Source organism: Megascapheus bottae, chromosome 34 (assembly GCF_031878675.1).
Source record: "Megascapheus bottae isolate mThoBot1 chromosome 34, mThoBot2.hap1, whole genome shotgun sequence".
Classification (NCBI taxonomy): domain Eukaryota; kingdom Metazoa; phylum Chordata; class Mammalia; order Rodentia; family Geomyidae; genus Megascapheus; species Megascapheus bottae.
In genome coordinates this window covers 5,214,958-5,235,707 of record NC_143542.1, presented here as the reverse complement: position 1 = coordinate 5,235,707, position 20,750 = coordinate 5,214,958, and the positions used below count along the sequence as shown (strand labels likewise).

General features: G+C 54.0%; 2 protein-coding genes across 2 annotated transcripts; one reads left to right on the top strand and one right to left on the bottom strand.

The window, feature by feature from the left end:
* Positions 1 to 287: 287 nt before the first annotated feature.
* On the bottom strand, positions 288 to 12,591 carry Ssc4d (scavenger receptor cysteine rich family member with 4 domains). The gene is made up of 11 exons (XM_090324050.1): positions 12,345 to 12,591; positions 9,285 to 9,501; positions 8,466 to 8,501; positions 7,966 to 8,271; positions 6,416 to 6,493; positions 5,785 to 6,099; positions 5,124 to 5,201; positions 4,230 to 4,304; positions 3,780 to 4,091; positions 3,042 to 3,119; positions 288 to 1,279 (listed from the first exon to the last, which is right to left on the bottom strand). The coding sequence occupies exons 2-11, from the start codon at positions 9,466 to 9,468 to the stop codon at positions 963 to 965; spliced, it is 1,779 nt and encodes a 592-aa protein (XP_090180176.1). The 5' UTR covers positions 9,469 to 9,501; positions 12,345 to 12,591; the 3' UTR covers positions 288 to 962.
* Positions 12,592 to 14,344: 1,753 nt separating this feature from the next.
* Positions 14,345 to 20,750, top strand: Zp3 (zona pellucida glycoprotein 3). Its single transcript, XM_090324184.1, has 8 exons — positions 14,345 to 14,635; positions 14,948 to 15,066; positions 16,081 to 16,184; positions 16,259 to 16,436; positions 16,528 to 16,645; positions 19,126 to 19,217; positions 19,296 to 19,432; positions 20,539 to 20,750. The coding sequence occupies exons 1-8, from the start codon at positions 14,345 to 14,347 to the stop codon at positions 20,748 to 20,750; spliced, it is 1,251 nt and encodes a 416-aa protein (XP_090180310.1).

Sequence of the window (20,750 nt, the reverse complement as noted above, 5' to 3'; positions counted from 1 at the left end):
GCTCTTTTTTTTTTTTTTTTTTCCCATATATGTGGCACCGAGGAATAGAACCCGGGTCTCCATGCATACTAGGCAAGCACTCTACCAAGAGGCCAAACTCCTGGCCCCGGCTGTGGATTTCTGTCTGTGTAAAAGAACAGAGGCATGTCCAGAGAATACTTGAGTGAGTGCTTCTTGGATGTGAGTGCCTACAGAGAGCCGGGGGCAGACAGCCTGTGGCTGCCATCCTGCCATCCACCGTCTGGAGTCTTGCTTCCCAAGCTACTCAGACAAGATCTCTGTTAAAAGACAGGGGGACAATGCTTTATTGAATTGGCACCTATGAAGGGCTGGCTACAGCCTCCCTTTCCCCCTCCCCAGGCATCTTTGCAAATGGGAGACTCCACTGGAGGGGCAGGATAACTTGGAGAGGTGGGGCCTGCTGTGGGGAGGAGCCACTGTCTGGGCTTTGCACCCTTCAGCCCCCTTATCCAGCTGAGCACCATCGGAATCCAGGCCCTCACTGAGCCCGCCGGGGCCAGGACCCAGGTTCTTCAGCCCCTGTGGGTCTAAGGAATGAACTGTCAGGCTCTCCTGCTTCTCCTTTTCTTGGGGATCTTGATGTAAGTCCGGGAGTGGGGACGTACCCCATTTAACAACTGCCCTTGAGCCTCCTGGGTCTAGACAGAGGGTCGCAGGTTCTGTGTACTTAGAAGAGAATTCTCAGCAGAGAGGAGTTAGGGCTAGTGCTCTTATTTTTTGTTTGAGCTGAGAATAACATGAGCACTTGCACTGTTTTGGGTTGAAAATAGTGAATACGTAGCTAAGGGAATAGCCAGGCTCCCCCATCCAGTATAGACTGAATGGGCAGCCTGTCTTCCAGACAAGGGAGGGATGGGTGACGGAGAAGGAAGAAGTCACAGGGAGCTTCCTGGAGGAGGAGCAGGCTCCCCCAAAAGAGGTGGGCTCCAGAGTCAATGGGGTCACGATGGCTGGCACAGGACACTGGCATCCTCGCTGTGGTCACAGTTGTGGACATCCCAGCGGATGTGAGAGCAGAGGAGCAGGGTGCTCTCATCTCCACGACACTTGACATTGTCCAGCAGAATGGGCCCCCGGCCTGGCCCGAAGTGCGCCTCACCCGGGGCTGCCAGGGCCTGCCCACAGCCCAGCTGGCGGCACAGGACACTGGCTGCCCGCAGGTCCCAAGCGTCATCGCAGACAGTACCCCACCGCTGTCCTAGAAAGAGCTCCACACGCCCCTCGCACCGGTGGGCGCCGCTAGCCAGACGTAGGTGCCCTGTATGGAGAAAAACCTGGGGCTGGTTCATGCCAGCCACTGCCACACTAAACCAGGTAAAGGGCAGTGGTGGGTGACTCATGACTGCATCTACAAGCCCTCCCTGGGCACAGATAATTGAATTACATTAGGGCAGACAGCAACATGGGCCAGGGAGACTCAGGTCTGGGAAGAAGACATAAGCTGAGCCAGGAGACTTTGGCTCAAGTCTGTAATCTTAGCTACTCTGGAGACTGAGATCTGAGGATTGCAGTTTGAAGCCAACCCGGGCAGTAAATTCCACAAGACTCTTAGTGCCAATTGACCACCAAACACCCAGAAGTAGAAGCCAACACCCTGAGTTTAAGTCCTAATACCACCACAAAAAGAAAGAAGAAAGCCGGGCCAGTGGCTCACATCTGCAATCTTTTTTGTTTTTGTTTTTGTTTTTTTTTGCCAGTCCTGGGCTTGAGCTCAGGGCCTGAGCACTGTCCTTGGACTTTCTCAAGGCTAGAGCTCTACCACTTGAGCCTCAGCACCACTTCCGGCTTTTTTCTATGTATGTGGTACCGAGGAATCGAACCCGGGTCTTCATGCATGCTAGGCAAGCACTCTACCACTAGGCCAAACTCCCGGCCCCTTTCACACCTGCAATCTTAACTAGCCAGTGAAGGGACCCCTCTCTAGATTTCCCTTTAAAATATAGAGACCCCTGGAGACCTCTCTTCCATCCCCTATAGGCATGAGGAAGAAGTACTTAACTCAAGCTGGGGGCTGTAAGTTCCCTGAATACAGAGCTCAGATTACCAGAACAGCTAGCTTAACCAGGTAGAGTTACCAGAATTCCTCCCCCACCCTACCCCCTTCCCTGCCAGGAAACTCCTTCCCCTTTCCTTTGTCATCAGAGCTGTGCACCAGAAGCCTGCAGAGATGATAGGTCAGCCCAAACAGCAAAGGTGTCAGTAGTTGCCCCAGCCATCACTCAAGTATGTTGAGATTCCATTGGCCACCTGTGTATGGCCAAGCCCAACCATACAGCTGATGGCCTATAAAAGTAGCCTGTGGGATTAGACGGGGTGGCTCTCTCACATCTTAGAGACCGGTCAGTATGATTTTTGATGCTAGGCGCGGAATAAAACTCTGTTTAACTTCCGCTTTTGTGTCAGACTTGTTCCTTTGATCACGGACCCTAATATTGGGGGACTGGACCCTAACATTCAGAAGGCTGAGATCTGAGGATCAAGGTTCAAAGCCAGGCTGGGCACAAAAGGACTTGAGACTCTTTTCTCCAATTAACCTCTAGAAAACGGGAAGTGGAGCTTGGCTCAAGGGTAGGGTGGTAGCCTTGGGCTGAGGAGCTCAGAGTCAGTGCCCAGGCGAGTTCAAGTCGCATGACCCACCAAAAAGAAAAAAAAGAAAGAAAAAAAGAAGAAAAAAAAGCATGCTTGAGTGGTCTCTAGGCCTTTGTTCACCATCCTAGGATCTTAGCCCAGGCTAGCTGTTTGGAGACTCTACAGGTCCTTGTATACTACCTGTAAATCACTGTAGTCTCTCTTCTATCCTCTGGACTCCCTGAGCTAAATTTTAAATTCTTTTTTGGAGGGATGGGTAAATTCTGGGGTTTGAACTCAGGGCCCAGTGTTGGTTCAGCGGGTGCTCGGCCACTTGAACCATGCCCCTTCTTTGTAAATCTGCTGAGCTGCTGTAATTCGGGACGTGTCCTAACCAGACCCAGCCTAGCCCGATGGTTTCACCTCACTTTCAGGTGGGTGTGGGCACCTACCGTCCCTAGGCCGAGGAGTGGGCACCCGGGTGGTCTCAGAGCCATCCTGTTGGACATGCAATCCCAGCTCCTCTGGGCCTGGCTCATTAAAGAGAAAATGTCATCTGGAGGAATCTGTTTGCTGGGACCGGGGGTCACCTCTTGCCCTCCCCAGGGAAGCCCACTGCAGGGCCAAAAAAGACTGCACGGGACCTGAAGAGCCTGCTCCCCCGCCTTGTGAAATGGGATGGTGCTAATTTGTCCTGGGGGGGGTCCAAGGCAGGTCCCCCTGTGGCCAAGGCTTTGGGGATGGTCAGGCATAACCCAGGCCAGGAGGGTTTTCACGCCCCCATCCAGGAGCTGGACGCACTTGACAGGTTCTGTTCCTCCCCTGATTCTCAACTCTTACTTGAACTTCAGCACGAAGCAATGGGCCCCGCCCTTCATTCTCAGGTCTGGGGTCACCCGCCCCGTCCCTGCCCGCGGCACCCGCCCTAGGGCCGCACCCTACGATCTCGCCCTTCCGGGGCCCCACCCCAGCTGCGCAGCCGCAGAACTCAGGGGCAGAACTCCGCGACAGCCGCCCCTCCCCGCGGCAACAGAAAGCCCCGCCCACCGCACAGGCCCCGCCCACCGTGCGGCCCCGCCCACCCTCCAGAGCCTACGCCCGCCTCGCTGGGCGGAGCCAGAGCCAGCGAGCGAGCGTGCGGACGCCCCTGCCCCGCCTCCGGCCCGCTCCCCGGGACCCGGCGGCCTCACCTGCGCAGAGCGCGCCCGCGTCCTCGTGGTGCCCGCAGTTGTGCTGGCCCCAGCCCAGGTGGAAGCAGTCGCTCAGGCGGGCCTCGGTGCCCGAACAGCCCACGTTGTCCAGCAGCACGGGGCCACGACCGTAGCCGAAGTGGCCGAGGCCGGTGGCGCCCAGCGCGGGCCCGCAGCCGGCCTCACGGCAGGCCACACGCGCGTCCGCGAAGTCCCAGTCGTCGTCGCACACGGTGCCCCAGGCCCCGGCGTACAGCACCTCCACGCGGCCGCGGCACGGGCCCGGGCCGCCCACCAGCCGCAGCCGCCTGCCTGCGGGCGCACAGGCCCGGGCCAGAGGCGCTGGGCTGGGGCGGCCTGCTCCCAGGTGGAGTCCGGGGGCGGGGAGGGGGGTGGGGGGAGAAGGGAGGGGCTACCACCCTCCCATCCCTCCGCAGAACCCCCACTTACTTTTTCTCCCCGAGGCCCAGGTGGCTGTGGTCAACAGTACGGTTTCCCCTGAAGGCTGGGCACCAACGCCAGTAGCTGCAGAGACAGGGCAATCTAGAGTGATTGAAGGTCACCAGGAGGTCGTCCGCCCTGCAACAGGGGCAGGGCATCTCTACTGGGGTACCCCAACTGTTCCAGGCCTTGAGCCACACCCTCGGCCTAATTCTGCAGGCAATGAATGCTACTTCCTGGTATTATCCTTCTGTGTGTGTGTGCACTGAGACTTGATTTAAGGACCTGTGCATTGTCCCTTAGCTTTTTCACTCAAGCCTAGCACACTACCACTTGAGCCACACCTCCACTTTTGTCTATCTGGTTGGTTAGAGATAAGAAATCTCATAAACTTTCCTTCCTGGGGAGGTCTTAAACTGTGATCCTCAGATCTCAGTTTCCTGAGTAACTAAGATGATAGACCTGAACCACCCATACCCTCTTCCTGGAACAATTGAAGGTCTCAAGGAAACCATCTGTCTGCAGCAGAGCCCAGGGACCAGTTTTGGAATACCTCCAACTATGTAACCTCTCTATTCTGCAGCCACTAAATCTTAGTTCCAGGCCATATCCTAATCTTAATCCACGTGACAGCCCCAGCCCTAATTCTGTCCCTTAAAAGGAAGGCCTCTCAATTCCCAGCCACAGTACCAGTGCCACTGGAGCACTTTGAAAAAAATCTCTTACTACCTCCTCTCACCAGGCTGAATTTTGCAGAACTCAATCCTTGTTCTGTCTGCTCATGGCTCTCACCCACCTCTATCAGCTGGTCCAAAGCCAGGGCCTAGTAGGCCATTTCCTGAGAAAGACTTCTCAGTTTCCAGCTTACCCACCTCACACCTACCGTCCTAAGGTGGTCTCTACCTGCTCGCACTGTGTGCCAGGCCCAGTCCTCTCTTGTGGCTGAGGGTGATGGTGCTATGAAAGTTGGAGGGCCTAGAACTAGATTTGGAGAGAAGAGAGCAAGGTCAGAGGCTGAGGCTCACATTCCTGGTCAACTATGAGCTGACCAGGAGAGAAGGCAGCTGTCTCCTAGGAGGAACGGATGGATTTTCCCTCTAGAGCTGGAGGGTCAACCCAAGCAGGAATCCAATAAGGACTGCCCTGCCTTGGCAGTGGCACAATATATTTGTGCTGCAGGGACGTGCACTTCTTTGTTTCTACAGGATTGTCACAGACATGCTATGATATTGTCATGTGAGGTATGGAGTGGGTCACGAGAAGTACTGGGATGTTCTTAGGTGTACTCTGGAGCAAAACTGTGAAGGCACAAGCAATCTCGAAGTCATCCTCGGGATGCCAGAGAGCAGCCAAGGCTCCGCGGCCCCGCCCCCAAAGGCCCCGCCCCCGGATGCCCCGCCCTCTCCACGGGCCCTCCAATCCGCAGCTCCGCCCCTCCGAGGCCGCGGCCCCGCCCTCCGAGGCCCCGCCCCCACGAGCCCTCCAATCCGCAGCCCCGTCCCCTCCACGGGCCCTCCAATCCGCAGCCCCGCCCCCTCCTCGGCCCCGCCCCCCAGCCCTGCACCTGCGCAGAGCACGCCCGCGTCCTCGTGGTGGCCGCAGTTGTGCACGCCCCAGCCCAGGCTCAGGCAGGCCGCCAGGCGGGGCTCGCCCCCCTCGCAGTGCACGTTGTCCAGCAGGATGTGCCCCGTGCCGTAGCCGAAGAAGGCGTTGGTGGTGGCAGCCAAGGCCGTCCCGCAGCCCAGCTGGCGGCAGACCACGGCAGCGTCCGGCAGTCCCCAGTCGTCGTCACACACGGTGCCCCACAGGCCGCCATGCAGGATCTCCACTCTTCCCTGGCACGGGCCGGCGCCCCCCGCCAGGCGCACGCTGCCCTCCCCTGGTGACGGCGGGCAGAGAGCAGGGGCGGGTCCGATCCCAGCGGGATCCGCTTCCTTCTCCAGCCTTGGCGCCCCGGGCCCAGGACTCAGAGCGCAGGGGGAAACTGCCTGCCCCCACTCACAGCCTCCCCAGGCCAGGGGAGGATCCCAGGGCTGCCAGCTTCTCCTGGGACACTCCTGCCTCAAACCAGCCCTCCTCACCCCTGCCCTGCCTTTCCCAACCAGCCCTCGCCCCTGCTCTGCTTGCCATGTACTTCTGCCCAAAGAAAACCTCCCTCCTCCCTGGCTTCAATCCATCCCCTTACCCTTTCTTACCTTTTCCGTTCTGAGGAGTTGCAGAGGCCGCACTACTGGTTAATGCCTTCCTCACTGGCAGCTGCGTGGGCAAGAACTCTGGGGAGGAAGCAGAAAGGGAGGAAGGATACAGGATCTGCTGATTGATGCTCTGTCCTCCTCACACAAAGGACGGAATGAATGATCACTCCTAAAGTGCTTGACTCCAGTGCCTCTGGTCACGTGACATCACAGTCAAGAACCCAGGGAGGATAAAGGTTGTGATACCAGCAAACACACATATAGGTTGTTGCTAAGTGGCCCAAGCTTGCTTGAAACCTGAGATCTTCCTACTTTAACCCCCAAAGAGCTGGGATTACCAGTATGCACCTGGCTTCTAAAATCCTTTTGTTGGTGGTGGTTGTAAGGCCTGAACTCATGTCCTGAGTTCTCTCCCTGAGGTTTTTTTTTTTTTTTTTTTGGCCAGTCCTGGGGCTTGAACTCAGGGCCTAGACACTATACTGGGATTTCTTTTGCTCAAGGATAGAGCTCTATCACTTGAGCCACAGCACCACTTCTGGCCTTTTCTGTCTATGTGGTACTGTGGTACTGAGGAATCGAATCTGGGGCTACACATGCTACACAAGCACTCGTTTCACTGAGCCACATTTCTGGCCCCTGAGCTCTTTTTTTGCTCAAGGCTAGCTCTCTACCACTTGAGCCACAGCACCACTTCTGGTTTTAAGTGGTTAATTGGAGATAGAGTTTCATGGACTTTCATTCCTGGCTTTAAACCTCGATCCTCAGTTCTCAAAATGACAGCTGTGAGCCATTGGTGCCTTGCTTGAAGCTCATTTAAAAGAATCACTTCAATACCAGGTGTGGTGGCTCACACCTGTAATCCTAGCTACTCACCAGGCTGAGATCTGAGGATCACTGTTTAAAGCCAGCCTGGCACTAACGTCCATGATACTCTTATCTACAACTGACTACCTTAAAACAGAAGTAGGTGGTAGCCTTGAGCTGAAAAGCTCAGAGATAGTGCCCAGACTGAGTTCAAGCTGCATGACCCCCCCCCACACACAATCACTGAATCACTTCAAGTAGTTCACAGCCCCTGGAATGTATTCTTTTTAAACTGCAAAATCTCAGGCCCTGGCCTAGACCTTCAGAATCAGAAAGGCTAGAATGGGCTGTGATATGGTGTTATAAACCCTGAAAACTGAAAACTAGAACCACACGTATGTCCTGACGCACATATGAACACTGTGACCCCAGTGAGATTTTTTTCCCCCTGGTTAATTGGAGATAAGGGTCTCATGGACTCTTTTGTCTGAGCTGACTTTGAACTGACATCCTCAGAGTTCAGCCTCCGCAGTAGCGAGGAGGACAGGTATGAGATACCAGCACCTGGCTAGTTTTCTTTCTGTCCATGGCTGTGCAATGAACCAGAACAAGAAGCTGGGGGACCCAGCCTGGGCAGTTCCCAGCACCAGCCAGTGTAGTAGCTTCTCGCTCTGTCTTCATGGAACATGCTGAACAGCAGGAAGTCCCTCCATCTGTCTAGCTGACAGCCCCAGTCCTGAGCTCACCATCACACAGGACAGCCACGTCTTCGTAGTGAAAGCAATTGTGGACGCCCCAGCCTCGGCTGCCACACTCGCTCAGCGTGGCTTCCTGCCCGAGGCACTCCACGTTATCCAGAAGGATAGGGCCCCGGCCCTGGCCGAAGGCGAGGGGGCGGGGCACGGGCAGCGCCAGGCCGCAGCCCAGCTGGCGGCACACCACGTTGGCATCCATCACGTCCCAGTCGTCATCGCAGACGCTGCCCCAGGCACCGCCATGCAGGACCTCCAGGCGCCCCCGGCAGCGGCTTGGGCCCCCCACCAGCCTCAGCTCTGTGAAGAGGGTTCAGCTGGCCACCAAGGGGGAACAGGGGACCCAAGCTACAGGATGCCCACTGTCCCAGGAGCATGGCGGTCTGTCCCTCTTGGGAGATGGGGAGGCATGGAGACCCTGCTCTCCAGGTCTTCTGACAGAGGCTCTGCATCCCTGGGGTGGGTGAGCATGGGGGAGGGAGGGGGGCACCTACCTGGAAAGGGCAGTAGACTGGTCTGGAGGGCACTGGCTGAAACAGTGAGGAAGAAGGTCCTCTCACTGCCTGGACCCCAGAGCATGGTCTCTCCTCCCTCCTCCACTCTCCCCTCCGCCCCTGCATCATCCTCTCCTCTCCCTCCTCCTCCATCATCCCCAACTCCACTCCCTCTCCATCACCCCCTCCTCTTCTTCTATCATCCCCTCCCCTCCTCTTCTCCCTCCTCCATCATCTCTTCCTCCTCTCCCTCCTCCATCATCCCCCTCCTCTTGGACTCCTGCTTTTCCAAAGCCTTCTTGCCTCTTTCTGGGACTATCCCATTAGTCTCCATAGGCCACCCCAAATATGCCTGCCTGAGATGTAGACCTGCCTGTCTAACTCCATGGCTAAGTCCCTTAAAGATTGTCTGTGGCCATCTCAACCCCTGAGCTCTCTACACAGCCTTCTGGTATCTTCTGACAAGCCTTACTTTATTTATGTCCTGGGACTCTGGGGATTACCTCAGGGACCTGTGATTCTCCTGCCTAGGTCTCCATGACCACACCACATCTGGCTTCATGTCATTGATTCTCCCAGCTGCATTTCCAGCCTCTTCTTCCCTATTTCCAGGGACCTTTGACAGCCAGCTCTCTAGACACACTTAGCTACTTAGCTGTCACCACCAGCGCTGAGTCCCTCCATACCTCAAGCACAAGCTCTTTCTGAACTGGAAAGAACATCAGGATCCAGATCATTCACAGCCCCCCACCCCTCCATCCTTGGACAACTGGGGAAACAGCCAGAGAGAGAAGTAGCCGGGTGGCTGGGAGCACTCACCCAGTGGCAGGAGGAAGAGGAAGGAGAGAGTCGGGGGAAGGGGCAGAGGTGGCAGAGGGGAAGGGGCAGCACCCTCATCCCCAGGCCTCCACCCTCCACTCTGCTCTTCCAACTGGGGACTGAAGGACATTTCTGCTTCGTGGCGCATCCAGTTGGTAGATGGTCTTGTCTCAAGTGGTCCCATGGAGAGGCTGGGAAGAAGTCACAGCTGGAACATCTGGAAATCAAGGTGCCCATCATTTACTTCCAGTGAGAGGGTCAACTCCAGGGGAAAAGGCTGTTTCCACTTAGTAGAAGCCTGGGCAGGATCACAGCTGGTTGCTAAGGGTGCTGGGAGGATGGCTCTGTGGCTGAGAACTTAGGCATTCCATCCCCAGCACACTATGGGAAGGTGGAAGGTAAGAAGGGAGGGAGGGAGGGAAGTTAGGTTTGGCTAAAGTCTAGACACTGTAAAGAAGGTAGTGGGTTGGAAATGAGGTCAAGCAGCTTGGTGCAGCCATGTCCGATTTGTTGAGATGGAGTCTTGATAATGCTTTGCCATCCCGGTCTCAAACCTTGGTCCTCTCAACTTGTATCTCCAAATATCTGGCATTATAGGTGTGAACCACCATAGACTCTTGGTGACTTTGTTTATTTGCTTATTTAATTAGTTATGTGACTTGAACTCAGGGCCTGGGCACTGTCCCTGAGTTTTTTTTTTTTGCTCAAGGCTAGCCTCTACCACTTTGAAAGTCTCAACTTTCTTACCCGGGCTGGCTTCAAACTGTAATCCTCAGATCTCAGCCTCCTGAGTAGCCAGGATTACAAGCTTGAGCCACTGGCATCCAGTTTGTGATTTTTTTTTTTAATTGTGGTCCTTGGGGTTGAACCCAGGGTCTCTCACATGTTAGGCAATTGCTCTGCCTCCGAGTTGCACCCTCAACCTCAAGATTAAGAAAAAAGGGGGGGAGGGGCAGGTACTCGTGGTTTTCTCCTGCAATCCTAGCTACTCAGGAGAGTGAAATCTGAGGATACCTGTTTAAAATTAGCCCGGGTAGGTAAGTAAGTCCATGAGACTTATCTCCACCAGCAAAGCCAGAAATAGAGCTGTGGCTCAAATGATAGAGTGCTAACCTGCTGCAAAAGCAGCTCAGGGGGGCCGGGGGTTTGGCCTAGTGGTTAAAGTGCTTGCCTAGCATGCATGAAGACCCGGGTTCGATTCCTCGGTACCACATACATAGAAAAAAGCCAGAAATGGTGCTGAGGCTCAAGTGGTAGAGCTCTAGCCTTGAGAAAGCCCAAGGACAGTGCTCAGGCCCTGAGCTCAAGCCCAGGACTGGCAAAAAAAAAAAAAAAAAGCAGCTCAGCGATGGTGCCTAGATCCTGACTTCAAGCTCTGAAACAAGGCACCAAAACAAAATGAACAGAAGACACAATCAGCATTTTGGTGCCTTCCCGTGTCCCTGTGCCTTTCGGACTTGAGGGGAGTTGACATTGGGCATTCCTTTGATGGACTGGTTGGTTGGGGTCAGATGGAGGCTGGTCCCGAAGCGGATGTGACTCATAAGACACAGAGAAGGACAGACACAAAGACAGATGGGAAGCCCAACTGGCTGCCAGGGCTTCTGTGGGTGGTGTGGGTGTGTGGGAGGGGCCACGAAGCTGCCTTCCAGCCACTCTGAATAGCCACATGGCAGGATAGTCTGGTGGTATGGATGAAGAGGGAGGTGCCCAGGGCACCCTGCCCCTCCCAGGAGGATCTCTGATCACCCACTGCTCCCCATTTACCCTGGCTTTGCCTTCATCTTGGCATACTGACTGGCAGTCAGGATGGGGGGGGCAGGAGGAGTGAAAGTTTATCTGGCTGCAGACATGAGGTTTTCAACACTCCATTCATGGGGGCCAGTGGAACAAACCCCTTTTGTCTCTCTGCCTGGACTGGGGACAGCTGGGAGATGGGAAGGGAGAATTGTTGAGAAGGAGGGGAACAAACTCAGGCCCCTCTTTGCTGGTGGGGCACAGTTTTCTGCTTCCCAGGCCTTCCACTGCTAAAGACATTTGGGATATGGAACCCCCCAGGCTTGACCAGTGCCTAACTTGGGAATATGGAGACAGACAACTTCCAAAGAAACTTCCAGAAATCCTCAGATGTGCTCACTGAAGCCCAGGGAGAAAGCTCCTGAGCCTGTCTTTCATGAACCTCAAGTCCCAGTGCTCCTCAGAGCTGTCCAGGGGCCAGTGGAGAGAGACTGCCTCCCCATCCTCACTCTGAGTCCAGCCTTCCAGCCTGCTCCTGTCTCATACCCTGGGGGACATTGGCCAAGATGAACCCTTACCCATCTCTAGGTGCTTCCTAGAGGCACCTGTTGGATGATCTCATTGTGGGACAGATAGTAAGTGGTGTGATAGAACCTTCTAGAACCTTCCAGATTTCACTCTTCTCTATAAATTGAGTTTGGCAAGGCCCTTGCCTCCTAAAATCATTGGTGTTAATGTTTATCATAGATTTTTTTGCTCAAAGCTAGGCCTCAGTGGCTCAGGCCTGTAATCCTAGGTACTCAGGTGACTGAGATCTGAGGACTTCAGGTCAAAGCCAGGTAGGAAAGTCTGTGAACTCTTATGTACCATTAATCACTAAAAAAAAGCCAGAAGTGGAGCTGTGGCTCAAGTAGTAGAGCACCCAGCTTTGAGTGAAAAAGCACAGAACAGAGCCCAGGTTCTGAGTTCAAGCCCCAGAATTAGAACAAGAACAACAACAGTGTCTGGCCCACTATCAGTGTGGGAAGTTTTCCTGTTCATCCCCACAGGCAGGGCTAGGTCTTGAGAAGCAGCATCCAGAATACATTCCTTGGGAGATGACTGAATAAAATGTTGTTGTAGAATCACAGAAGGGAGTTAACCATGTCTCCAAATTCCCAGTTGTCTATAAAGACAATTTTCAACCTGCTGACCTGTAATGAAACGGCTCTGGCTCTCTCTCTCTCTCTCTCTCTCTCTCTCTCTCTCTCTCTCTCTCTCTCTCTCTCTCTCTCACACACTCACACACACACACACACACTAGTAAAAGGGAAGGCGTACTACCTTGGTGGATGAGCTGCGCTGGGCTCCCTCTATTCTTCTTCTCCAGTCAGCCCAAGCGCCATCGCCCTGGATCTGGATCGTTTAGAAGGGGGGAGGACCCCCCAAGTGTAAGTCACTGCAGACCTTTCTTCCCGTCTGTCCAAAGCTGGAAGGGGGACATCGACCAGGACGCTGTCCATGGAGCTGGCTGGTGGCCCCAGCCTGTCCCCACGCGACCTGAGTGGCTTCGCGGGTGGCCGGCACCCTGGGGAGCGGCCTCCGGCGGGGCACCTAGGCGGAGGCGGGGCCGCGGGGCGTGGTCTCCCGGGGGCGTGGCCATCTAGGGGCGTGGCCTCCAGGGGCGTGGTTACCTGGGGCGTGGTCCCGAGAGGGCGAGGTCTCTCACAGGGGGCGTGGTCTCTGGGGGCGTGGCCTCGCAGGGATCCGCAGCTCTCTGCCCCTCTCTGGGCTCAGGTTGCCTGAAAATATCTCCATCTTTTCTTCCTTCCTTCCTTTCTTTTGTTGGTTATGGGACTTAAACTCTGGGCCTGGGTGTTGTCCCTGAGCTCTTCAGCTCAAGGCTACCGCCCTACCTTTGAGCTAAGCCCCACTTCCAGTTTTCTAGAGGTTGATTGGAGATAAGAGTCTCAGGTTCTTTAGTGCCCGGGCTGACCATTTCTGGCTTTTTCCTATGTATGTGATACACAAGGAATCGAACCTGGGTCTTTGTGCATGCTAGACAAACACTCTATCACTAGACCAAACTCCCAGCCCTACAGATAACAGTTTTATGAAGGTGGACACTGGTGGCTCACACCTAAAATCCTAGTTGCTCAGGAGTCAGAGATCTGAAAATTGCAGTTTAAAGCTTAGTAGACACGAGGCCTACATTCAACCCTAGTAACAAAAGAAAAACAAGCCGGGCTCCTGCGGTTCACCTGTCATCCTAGCCACTCAGGAGGCTGAGATCTGAGCACTCTGTTCAAAGCCAGACTAGAGCAGAAAAGTCCCTGAGATACTTCTCTCCAATTAATTGCCAAAAAGCTGGAAGTGGAGCTGTGGCTCAAGTGGTAGACTACTGGCTTTGAGCTGAGGAGCTCAGGCCCAGTGCCAGTTTCAAGCCCTACAACCCACCAAAAAAAATCTTATCAGTTGGATTTGTTGGTACACAACTGTACCTGCAATCCCAGAACTCAGAAGACTAAGGTGGGAAGAAGAGGAGGAGGAGGAGGAGGAGGAGGAGGAGGAGGAGGAGGAAGGGAGAAAGGGATCAAACATACTGAACTTTTCAGTTCTACCCTTCCTGAGTGCACCCAGGCCCCACATGTGAAAGTGCTATCCTGCCAGGATTGCTGGAGAAGACTCGCTTTTGTTTTTGTCAGTTGTGGGGCTTGAACTCTGGGCCTGGCTGCTGTCCCTGAGCTCAAGAAATGAAAACAAATATGAATTCGTTCATTGGAGTTCATTCATTCATTGCAGGACTTTGAGACAGGTGGCCCACAGAGTATTCTAGTGGTCTTTAAAATTGGGCAGCCACACATTTTCCCTCCTCTCCTAATTGCTGCAGGACATTGGCATGAGCTCCCTTCATGACATCCTTCTGTGTCCCCACAGACAGGTGGGAGCTGTCATCTCCCTGGCTGGGCTGTGAGCCTACCTACATACCTTTGGGGCTCTCCTGACCCCACTTGGAAAAGGGTGATTTATGATTCCTCAGGCTGCCCCTAAAAACTTTCATCCAAGTCACTTTGGAGGCCTTTTAAGCCACAGTACAGACTGACACTGTGGTTGGGCAAAGGGCGGGGGGCCTGCAGGTGCATGAACACCCCTCCCCCGTGTGGCTAGTGATCAATCCCACCTGGGCACACTTCACCCAGCTAAGATGTAGCTGGCTGGGAAGGGAGGCAGCTGGCGACCCAGGTGGATGGACCCCCCCTCCCCTTCCCCGCCCTCCGGCAAGGGGTATAAGATGGCTGGCTGGCGGCCTCTCTTTCCTCTGCCTGAGCCATCCCGTTGGCGCGATGGGGCTCAGCTACAGGCTCCTTCTGTGCTTCCTGCTCTGGGGCTCCATGGAGTGGTGCTACCCTTACCCTGTCTTGCTCACCCAGACTGGGCCTTCTGGGCCAGTGGAGGTGGAATGTCTGGAGGCTCAGCTGGTGGTGACAGTCAATAGAGACCTTTTTGGTACAGGAAAGCTGGTGCATCCAGCCGACCTCAGCCTGGGCCCCAAGGGCTGTCCACCCCTGGTCTCCCTGGACAGTGAAGTGGTCAGATTCGAAGCTGGACTGCATGAGTGTGGCAACAGCATGCAGGTGTGTTGGGGGGGCTTGTCTGGGAACTTCTTGCTTCAGAGGGGGGAATGTGCCGGTGGGGGTGGGGCGGAAGACTGGGGGGCTGCAGAACTTGGGGAGCCAAGCACTGGTAGCTCATGCCTATAATCCCAGCTATTTAGGAGGCGGAGGTCTGAAGATTGGGATTGGAAGCCAGCTCAAGTAGAAAAGGACTCTTTAGCTGGAGTTTCACAGCTTTGTTCTTTTTCTGGTGAAATATAAGTGCGACCCTCACCCCGCCATAGGGCTGGATATGACCTGAGGCCGTGAGTATTAACTGCCACCTTTCTTCAGATGACGGATGATGCCTTGGTGTACAGCACCTTTCTGCGGCATGACCCCCACCCCACGGGAAACCTTTCCATCCTGAGGACCAGCCGTGCTGAGATCCCCATCGAGTGCCGCTACCCGAGGTGGGTGCCCTACATGACCGGTAGATGTGGTCCCTGGATCTATGGAAAAGCATTGGACAGCGGGGGTGTGCATGAGTGTGTGCGTCCCTGCATGCCTGCACATGCTATGGAGTTGAGCTGAATCATTAGCACACATTAAAGGACCCCTCCTGCAACTGCCTCTTAATGAAGACTAAGTCAGCCAGCACTGGCTGTCTCAAGCTTTGTTCAAAGCCAGCTGCCAGCGGCTCATCCCTGCACTCCTAGCTACTCGGGAGGCTGAGTTCCGAGGATTGCAGTTAAAAGCCATCCCCGCACCAAAGTCTGAGATTCTTATGTGTGTTAAAGCAATAAAGCTAATTTGTGAGGTGCCAGTGGCTCACGCCTGTAATCCTGGCTACTCAGGAGGCTGAGATCTGTGGATCATGGTTCAAAGCCAGGCCAGGCACAATGGTCCATGAGACTCTTACCTCCAATTAACTACCAGAAAATTGGAAATGGCCCTGGAGCTCAAGTGGTAAAGCACTAACGTGGAGCTGAAGAGTGCAGGGACAGTGCCCAGGCCCAGAGTTCAAGTCCCACAGCCAACAACAAAGAGACTAGCTAATTGGAGATAAGGCTCAAGGCCAAGGCCAGACAATGTCTGGAGGACATCACTCACTTCTCTCCATACCGAGTGCAATAAGCCTCAGACCTCCAGGGACCAAACCTTGTGTAGTCTCTAGACTCGGCTTGTGGTTTCTGGTGTATTTCTGTCCTCATCCCAAAGCCACCTGGCTATCCATTTGGGATGATGGCTGGGCTGCCCTCAAGGTGAAGAAACGGCAGGCGGGTGGAAGGGTCAGTCTCAGGCTTCCTTAGGTGCCGGGGCCTGGGTTGAAGATTCTAAAGTGGGTAGAAAGGGCACACCTGGGCCGGGGTGCAACTTATGGGGCTGCATAGACAGGGCCCTCGGTTTAATCCGCAGAACCACAGGAAACAAGGGATGCCCTGTGACGAGGGCCCAGTTGAGGTGTCCCCCGACTTCTCTTCCAGGCATGGCAATGTGAGCAGTCACAGCATCTTGCCCACCTGGGTCCCCTTCTGGACCATGGTATCCTCGGAGGAGAGGTTGATGTTCTCGCTGCGCGTCATGCAGGGTAAGTTGGGAGACTAGAGAAAGGGGGAACCCCCATCAGCCTTCCTAATGCCGAGCTTTATCCCTGCCCCCCAGCAAACTGGAGTGCTGAGAAGTCATCCCCCACCTTCTACCTGGGTGAGGTGGCCCATCTCCAGGCGGAAGTGCACACGAGCAGCCATCTTCCCCTGCAACTGTTTGTGGACTATTGCGTGGCCACTACCACACCAGACTGGAGCTCCTCCCCTTTCCACGTCCTCGTGGACTTCCACGGGTGAGGCCTGGCCGCTTTTCCTGGCAGCTTTTCACTATAGTGAGCCAGGAAGCCCCCAGCCCCTTAATTCTACCTCCGGTTGCGTTCCCAGCTGCCTGGTGGATGGTGTCTTTGGTGGCTCCTCTTCATTTCAAGTCCCCAGACCTGGGCCAGAGATTCTTCAGTTCACCCTGGATGTGTTCCACTTTGCCAACAACACCGGAAACACGGTAATGTCATGACTCAATAATTGCCTGGGATACTGCTGGATGCTGGGTCCATGCTGCTTAATGTCCCTGCTGTCGCTCCTTAGGGCTCTTTAAGTGATAGTTCTGTCCTTGGGCCTTCTACGAAATGAAGCCATAGTTCATGAGGCCCAAACTCCTCTAAGATGTGGGTAAGAGGAAGGGATCTGAGATCTGAGGACTGAAGACAGACTAGGCAGGGAAATCCTGTAAGACCCTTTCTTGTCTCCAATTAACCAACAAAAAGGCAGAAATGGACGTGTGGCTTAAGTGGTAGAGTTCTAGTCTACAGTGAAAAAGCTTATGGACAGTGCCCAGCCCCTCAGTTCAAGTCCCAGGACACATACACCACCCCTGCGGGGAACTAACTTCCGGAATCTTCCCAGTTAGAGCCAAGAGAACGCGCCAGGAGGATGTAGAATACAGAACAGTGCTTCTCTCTCTGGAATAGCAACTGTGAGGGACCTTGTGGAAGGCCTTGCTCTTGTCTTTAGAACAGGTGGATGGGTAGGTGGCCAGGTGGCCGGAAGTGTGGGAAAACCAGACTGAGTTTCTGGGATTCAGTTGTGAAATGGTGGTTCTGCCGATGCACGTGGCCACTAGAGGGCAATGGAGGCTCGTGGCTAGAAGGTGGCAGGGTCTCCTGCATTCTACTGGTGAACCAGGAGGTGTTGAAGAATTCTGTCCCGGGGAACTTTGTGATCAAGCCGCAGCTTGATCAAAATTCCTCTGATCCCAAGAGCTCCTTGAGAGGCGGTCTAGCAATCAACATGTAGTTGACCTTAAACCATTCGTCCCAGCAGGAGCTCTGCTTTCTAGCATTTTCCAAAGGTTACGGGTGGGACAGGTAAGGCAGAGTCCCCAGTTAATAAAGGACCTAGGAATAGAAAATGCATATGCCAACCTTGGTGCTGGTGGCTCATTCCTGTACCGCTAGCTACTCCAGAAGTTAGGATCTGAGCATCGCAGTTCAAAGCCAGCCCAGGTAGAAAATCCGTGAGACTCTTTAGTCTCCAATTAATCACCAAATGCTGGGAAGTGGAAGTATCTAAAGCAGAGTAACAACCCCACAGAAAAAGCCCAGTCCTGAGTTCAAGCCCTGGTGCCAGTACAAAAAAACAAACAAACCCATATGCTAAGGAGACAAGGAAGCTCAGGAAAACTACCCATCCCCCAAATTTTCTAGTCCGGGGGCTTGAACTCGGGGCCTGAGCACTGTCCTTTCTCAAAGCTATAGAACTTGACCACTTGATGGGGCCTGGAGTTTGGCCTAGTGGTTAAAGTGCTTGCCTAGCATGCACGAAGACCCAGGTTCGATTCCATGGTACCACATACATAGAAAAAAAGCTGGAAGTGGTGCTGAGGCTCAAGTGGTAGAGCTCTAGCCTTCAGAGAGTCCAAGGACAGTGCTCAGGCCCTGAGCTCAAGCCCAGGACTGGCAAAAAAAAAAAAAAAAAAAGAACTTGACCACTTGAGCCCCAACACCACTTACTGATTTTTCTATGTATGTAGTACCAAGGAATCGAACCCTGGTCTTCGTGCATGCTAGGCAGGCACTCTACCACTAGGCCAAACTCCAGGTACCCCAACATCTTAAATAGAAACTCCTGAGGAATTATACAAAATATCTTGTGTTCAAGGACCTCAGGTCACAGAAATGATAAACCCCTGTCCCCAGCGACTCCATCATTGAAGAATCTGTCAGTCGAGTAGTAGGTGATCTTAGCCATCCATGTTGTTCACCTGGAGCAGGGAGAGGGCAGAGCATTGCTTGATCACTGCCTCCTCATGGAGGTGGGTTTCAGGGCTCAGGGTTGAGCAGGAAAGATGGAGAAAGTCTGGGCAAGAACCACAAAGATGCCTGGCACAGGTGGCTTACGCCTGGCGTCCTAGCTACTCAGGAGGCTGAGATCTGAGGAACATGGTTCAAAGCCAACCTGGGCAGGAAATTCTGTGAGATTCTTATCCTCAATGAACTACCAGGACACTAGAAGTGGAGCTGCTCAAAGTGGTAGAGGACGAGCCTTGAGCCAAAGAGCTCAGGGACAGCGCCCTGCATTCTTCAAGCCCATGATCAACCAAAACAAAGGCACAAAAGATGATGGCTCCAGTCTAGATGGAGTTTTCTGACTTGTCCTGCCAACTTCTGGATCATCTCCAAAGTGCTACAAGTGAAGTAGCCTGTTGGCCTGGCAGGGTGGCACATGCCTGTAATGCCAACTACTCAAGATGTGGAGGTAGGAGGTCCAGTTAAATGAAGATAAAAAAAATCAACACGTTTTTTGCCTGGGCTGACTTTGAACCTTGATCCTCGCCACTGGTGCCTTTAGGAACAAAAAACCTAAATGCAAAAGCTCTTGGGCTGTCACCCTCATAAGCATGACACCTTAGGTTCAATCCTCAGTAACAATGGCTTATTGGCACAGCCTAGAACTTGGTTCCCTGACAGCTACTGTTTCTTTTAGATATACATCACCTGCCACCTAAAGGTCACTCCAGCCACCCAAGTCCCAGATCCCATCAACAAAGCCTGTTCTTTCAACAAGTCCTCCCACAGGTGAGCCGTGTGGAGCAGGTGGGCCCCATTCCAAGAATTCTCACTTGGGATGCTGAGCTTCCTGTCCTTCCCTCTCAGCTGGTCACCAGTAGAGGGTGCTGCAGACATCTGCAAATGCTGTGACACCGGTAATTGTAGCAGGACTCAGCAGTCCAACGACACCAACCATACTTGGACCCAAGTGCACCACATGGCTTCGAGGAAGCGCAGACACAGTAAGTCATCACTGGTCTGCTCCCTTCTCTGGTTCCAGGGAACCTGCTGTTTAGGTGCCATTCCTTTCCTCTGTTTCTCATTCAGGCTGTTCACCAAGTGTAATACCTGTGGCTCACACCTGTAATCCCCGCTACTCAGCAGGCTTGAGATCGGAGCGTTGCAGTTCAGAGCTAGCCCAGGCAGGAAAAGCTTGAGATTCTTTTTTTGTCAGTCCTGGGCTTGAACTCGGGGCCTGAGCCCTGTCCTTGGACTTTCTCAAGGCTAGGGCTCTACCACTTGAGCCTCAGCACCACTTCTGGCTTTTTTCCTATGTGTGTGGTACCGAGGAATCAAACCCGGGTCCTCCTGCATGCTAGGCAAGCACTTTAACCACTAGGCCAAACTCCCGGCCCCAAAGCTTGAGATTCTTACCCAAATTATAAACACAACTGGGACTCAAGTTACAGAGCACCAGCCATGAGCAAAAACACTAAGGGATGGGCCCATAGACCCAGATCTGAATCCCACACTGGGTATGGTGGTCACCTTTCAACATCCCAGCGTTTAGGAAGCTGAAGGAAGACTGGATTTGAGGCTGGCCTGGGCTCTGGATTGGGGCGTGGCTCAGCAGTGGTGTGCTTGCCTAAACTGTGCATGTGCGTGCGTGTGGGTACTTGGGCTTAAACCCAGGCCAGGCACTGTCCCTTAGCTAATGCTCTACCATTTGAGCCACACCTTCATTTCTGGCTTTCTGCAGTTTTCAGTGGAGACGTCTCACACATCTGCCTGCCCGGGCTGGCTTTGAGCTTCAGTTCGTAAGATTTCATTCTCCTGAGTAGCTTGGTTTATTGGTGGGAACTCGTGGCTCGAGCCCTTTTTTTTTTTTTTTAACCAATGCTGGGGCTTGAACTTGGCCTGAGCACTATTCTTGGACACTTCTTGCTCAAGGGTTAGTGCTCTACCACGTGAGCCACAGGGCTACTTCTGGTTTTTTCTGTGTACGTGGTACTGAGGAACTGAGCCCAGGGCCTTGTGCATGCTAGGTGAGCATTCTATCAATAGGCCACACCCCCGGGCCTAGCCCTTCTTAAAACAAACTTGACCTTGCTGTGTCTTCCTTCCACAGTGACAGACGAAGCTGACGTCACATTGGGACCCCTGATCTTCCTGGGGAAGGCCGGAGACTCCAGTGTAGAGGGCTCAACTGCTCCTGTTCACACCTCTGTAGCACTGGGCTTGGGTCTGGCCACTGTGGCGTTTGTCACCCTGGCTGTGATGATCTTGGGTCTGGCCAGGGGTTGTCACACTGCTTCCCACTCTGTATCCCCTTCCCAATAA

Bases quoted from the DNA above. Each gene is read 5' to 3' on its own strand.
- Zp3 (XM_090324184.1), top strand. From the start codon at position 14,345: ATGGGGCTCAGCTACAGGCTCCTTCTGTGCTTCCTGCTCTGGGGCTCC. The intron at 16,185-16,258 runs GTAAGTTGGGAG...CCTGCCCCCCAG, and splicing joins CTCGCTGCGCGTCATGCAGG to CAAACTGGAGTGCTGAGAAG. The intron at 19,218-19,295 runs GTGAGCCGTGTG...CTTCCCTCTCAG, and splicing joins TTCAACAAGTCCTCCCACAG to CTGGTCACCAGTAGAGGGTG.
- Ssc4d (XM_090324050.1), bottom strand. From the start codon at position 9,468: ATGGGACCACTTGAGACAAGACCATCTACCAACTGGATGCGCCACGAA. The intron at 4,305-5,123 runs GTAGAGACCACC...CTGTCTCTGCAG, and splicing joins CTGGCACACAGTGCGAGCAG to CTACTGGCGTTGGTGCCCAG. The intron at 4,092-4,229 runs GTAAGTGGGGGT...GTGCGCCCGCAG, and splicing joins CTGGGCCTCGGGGAGAAAAA to GCAGGCGGCTGCGGCTGGTG.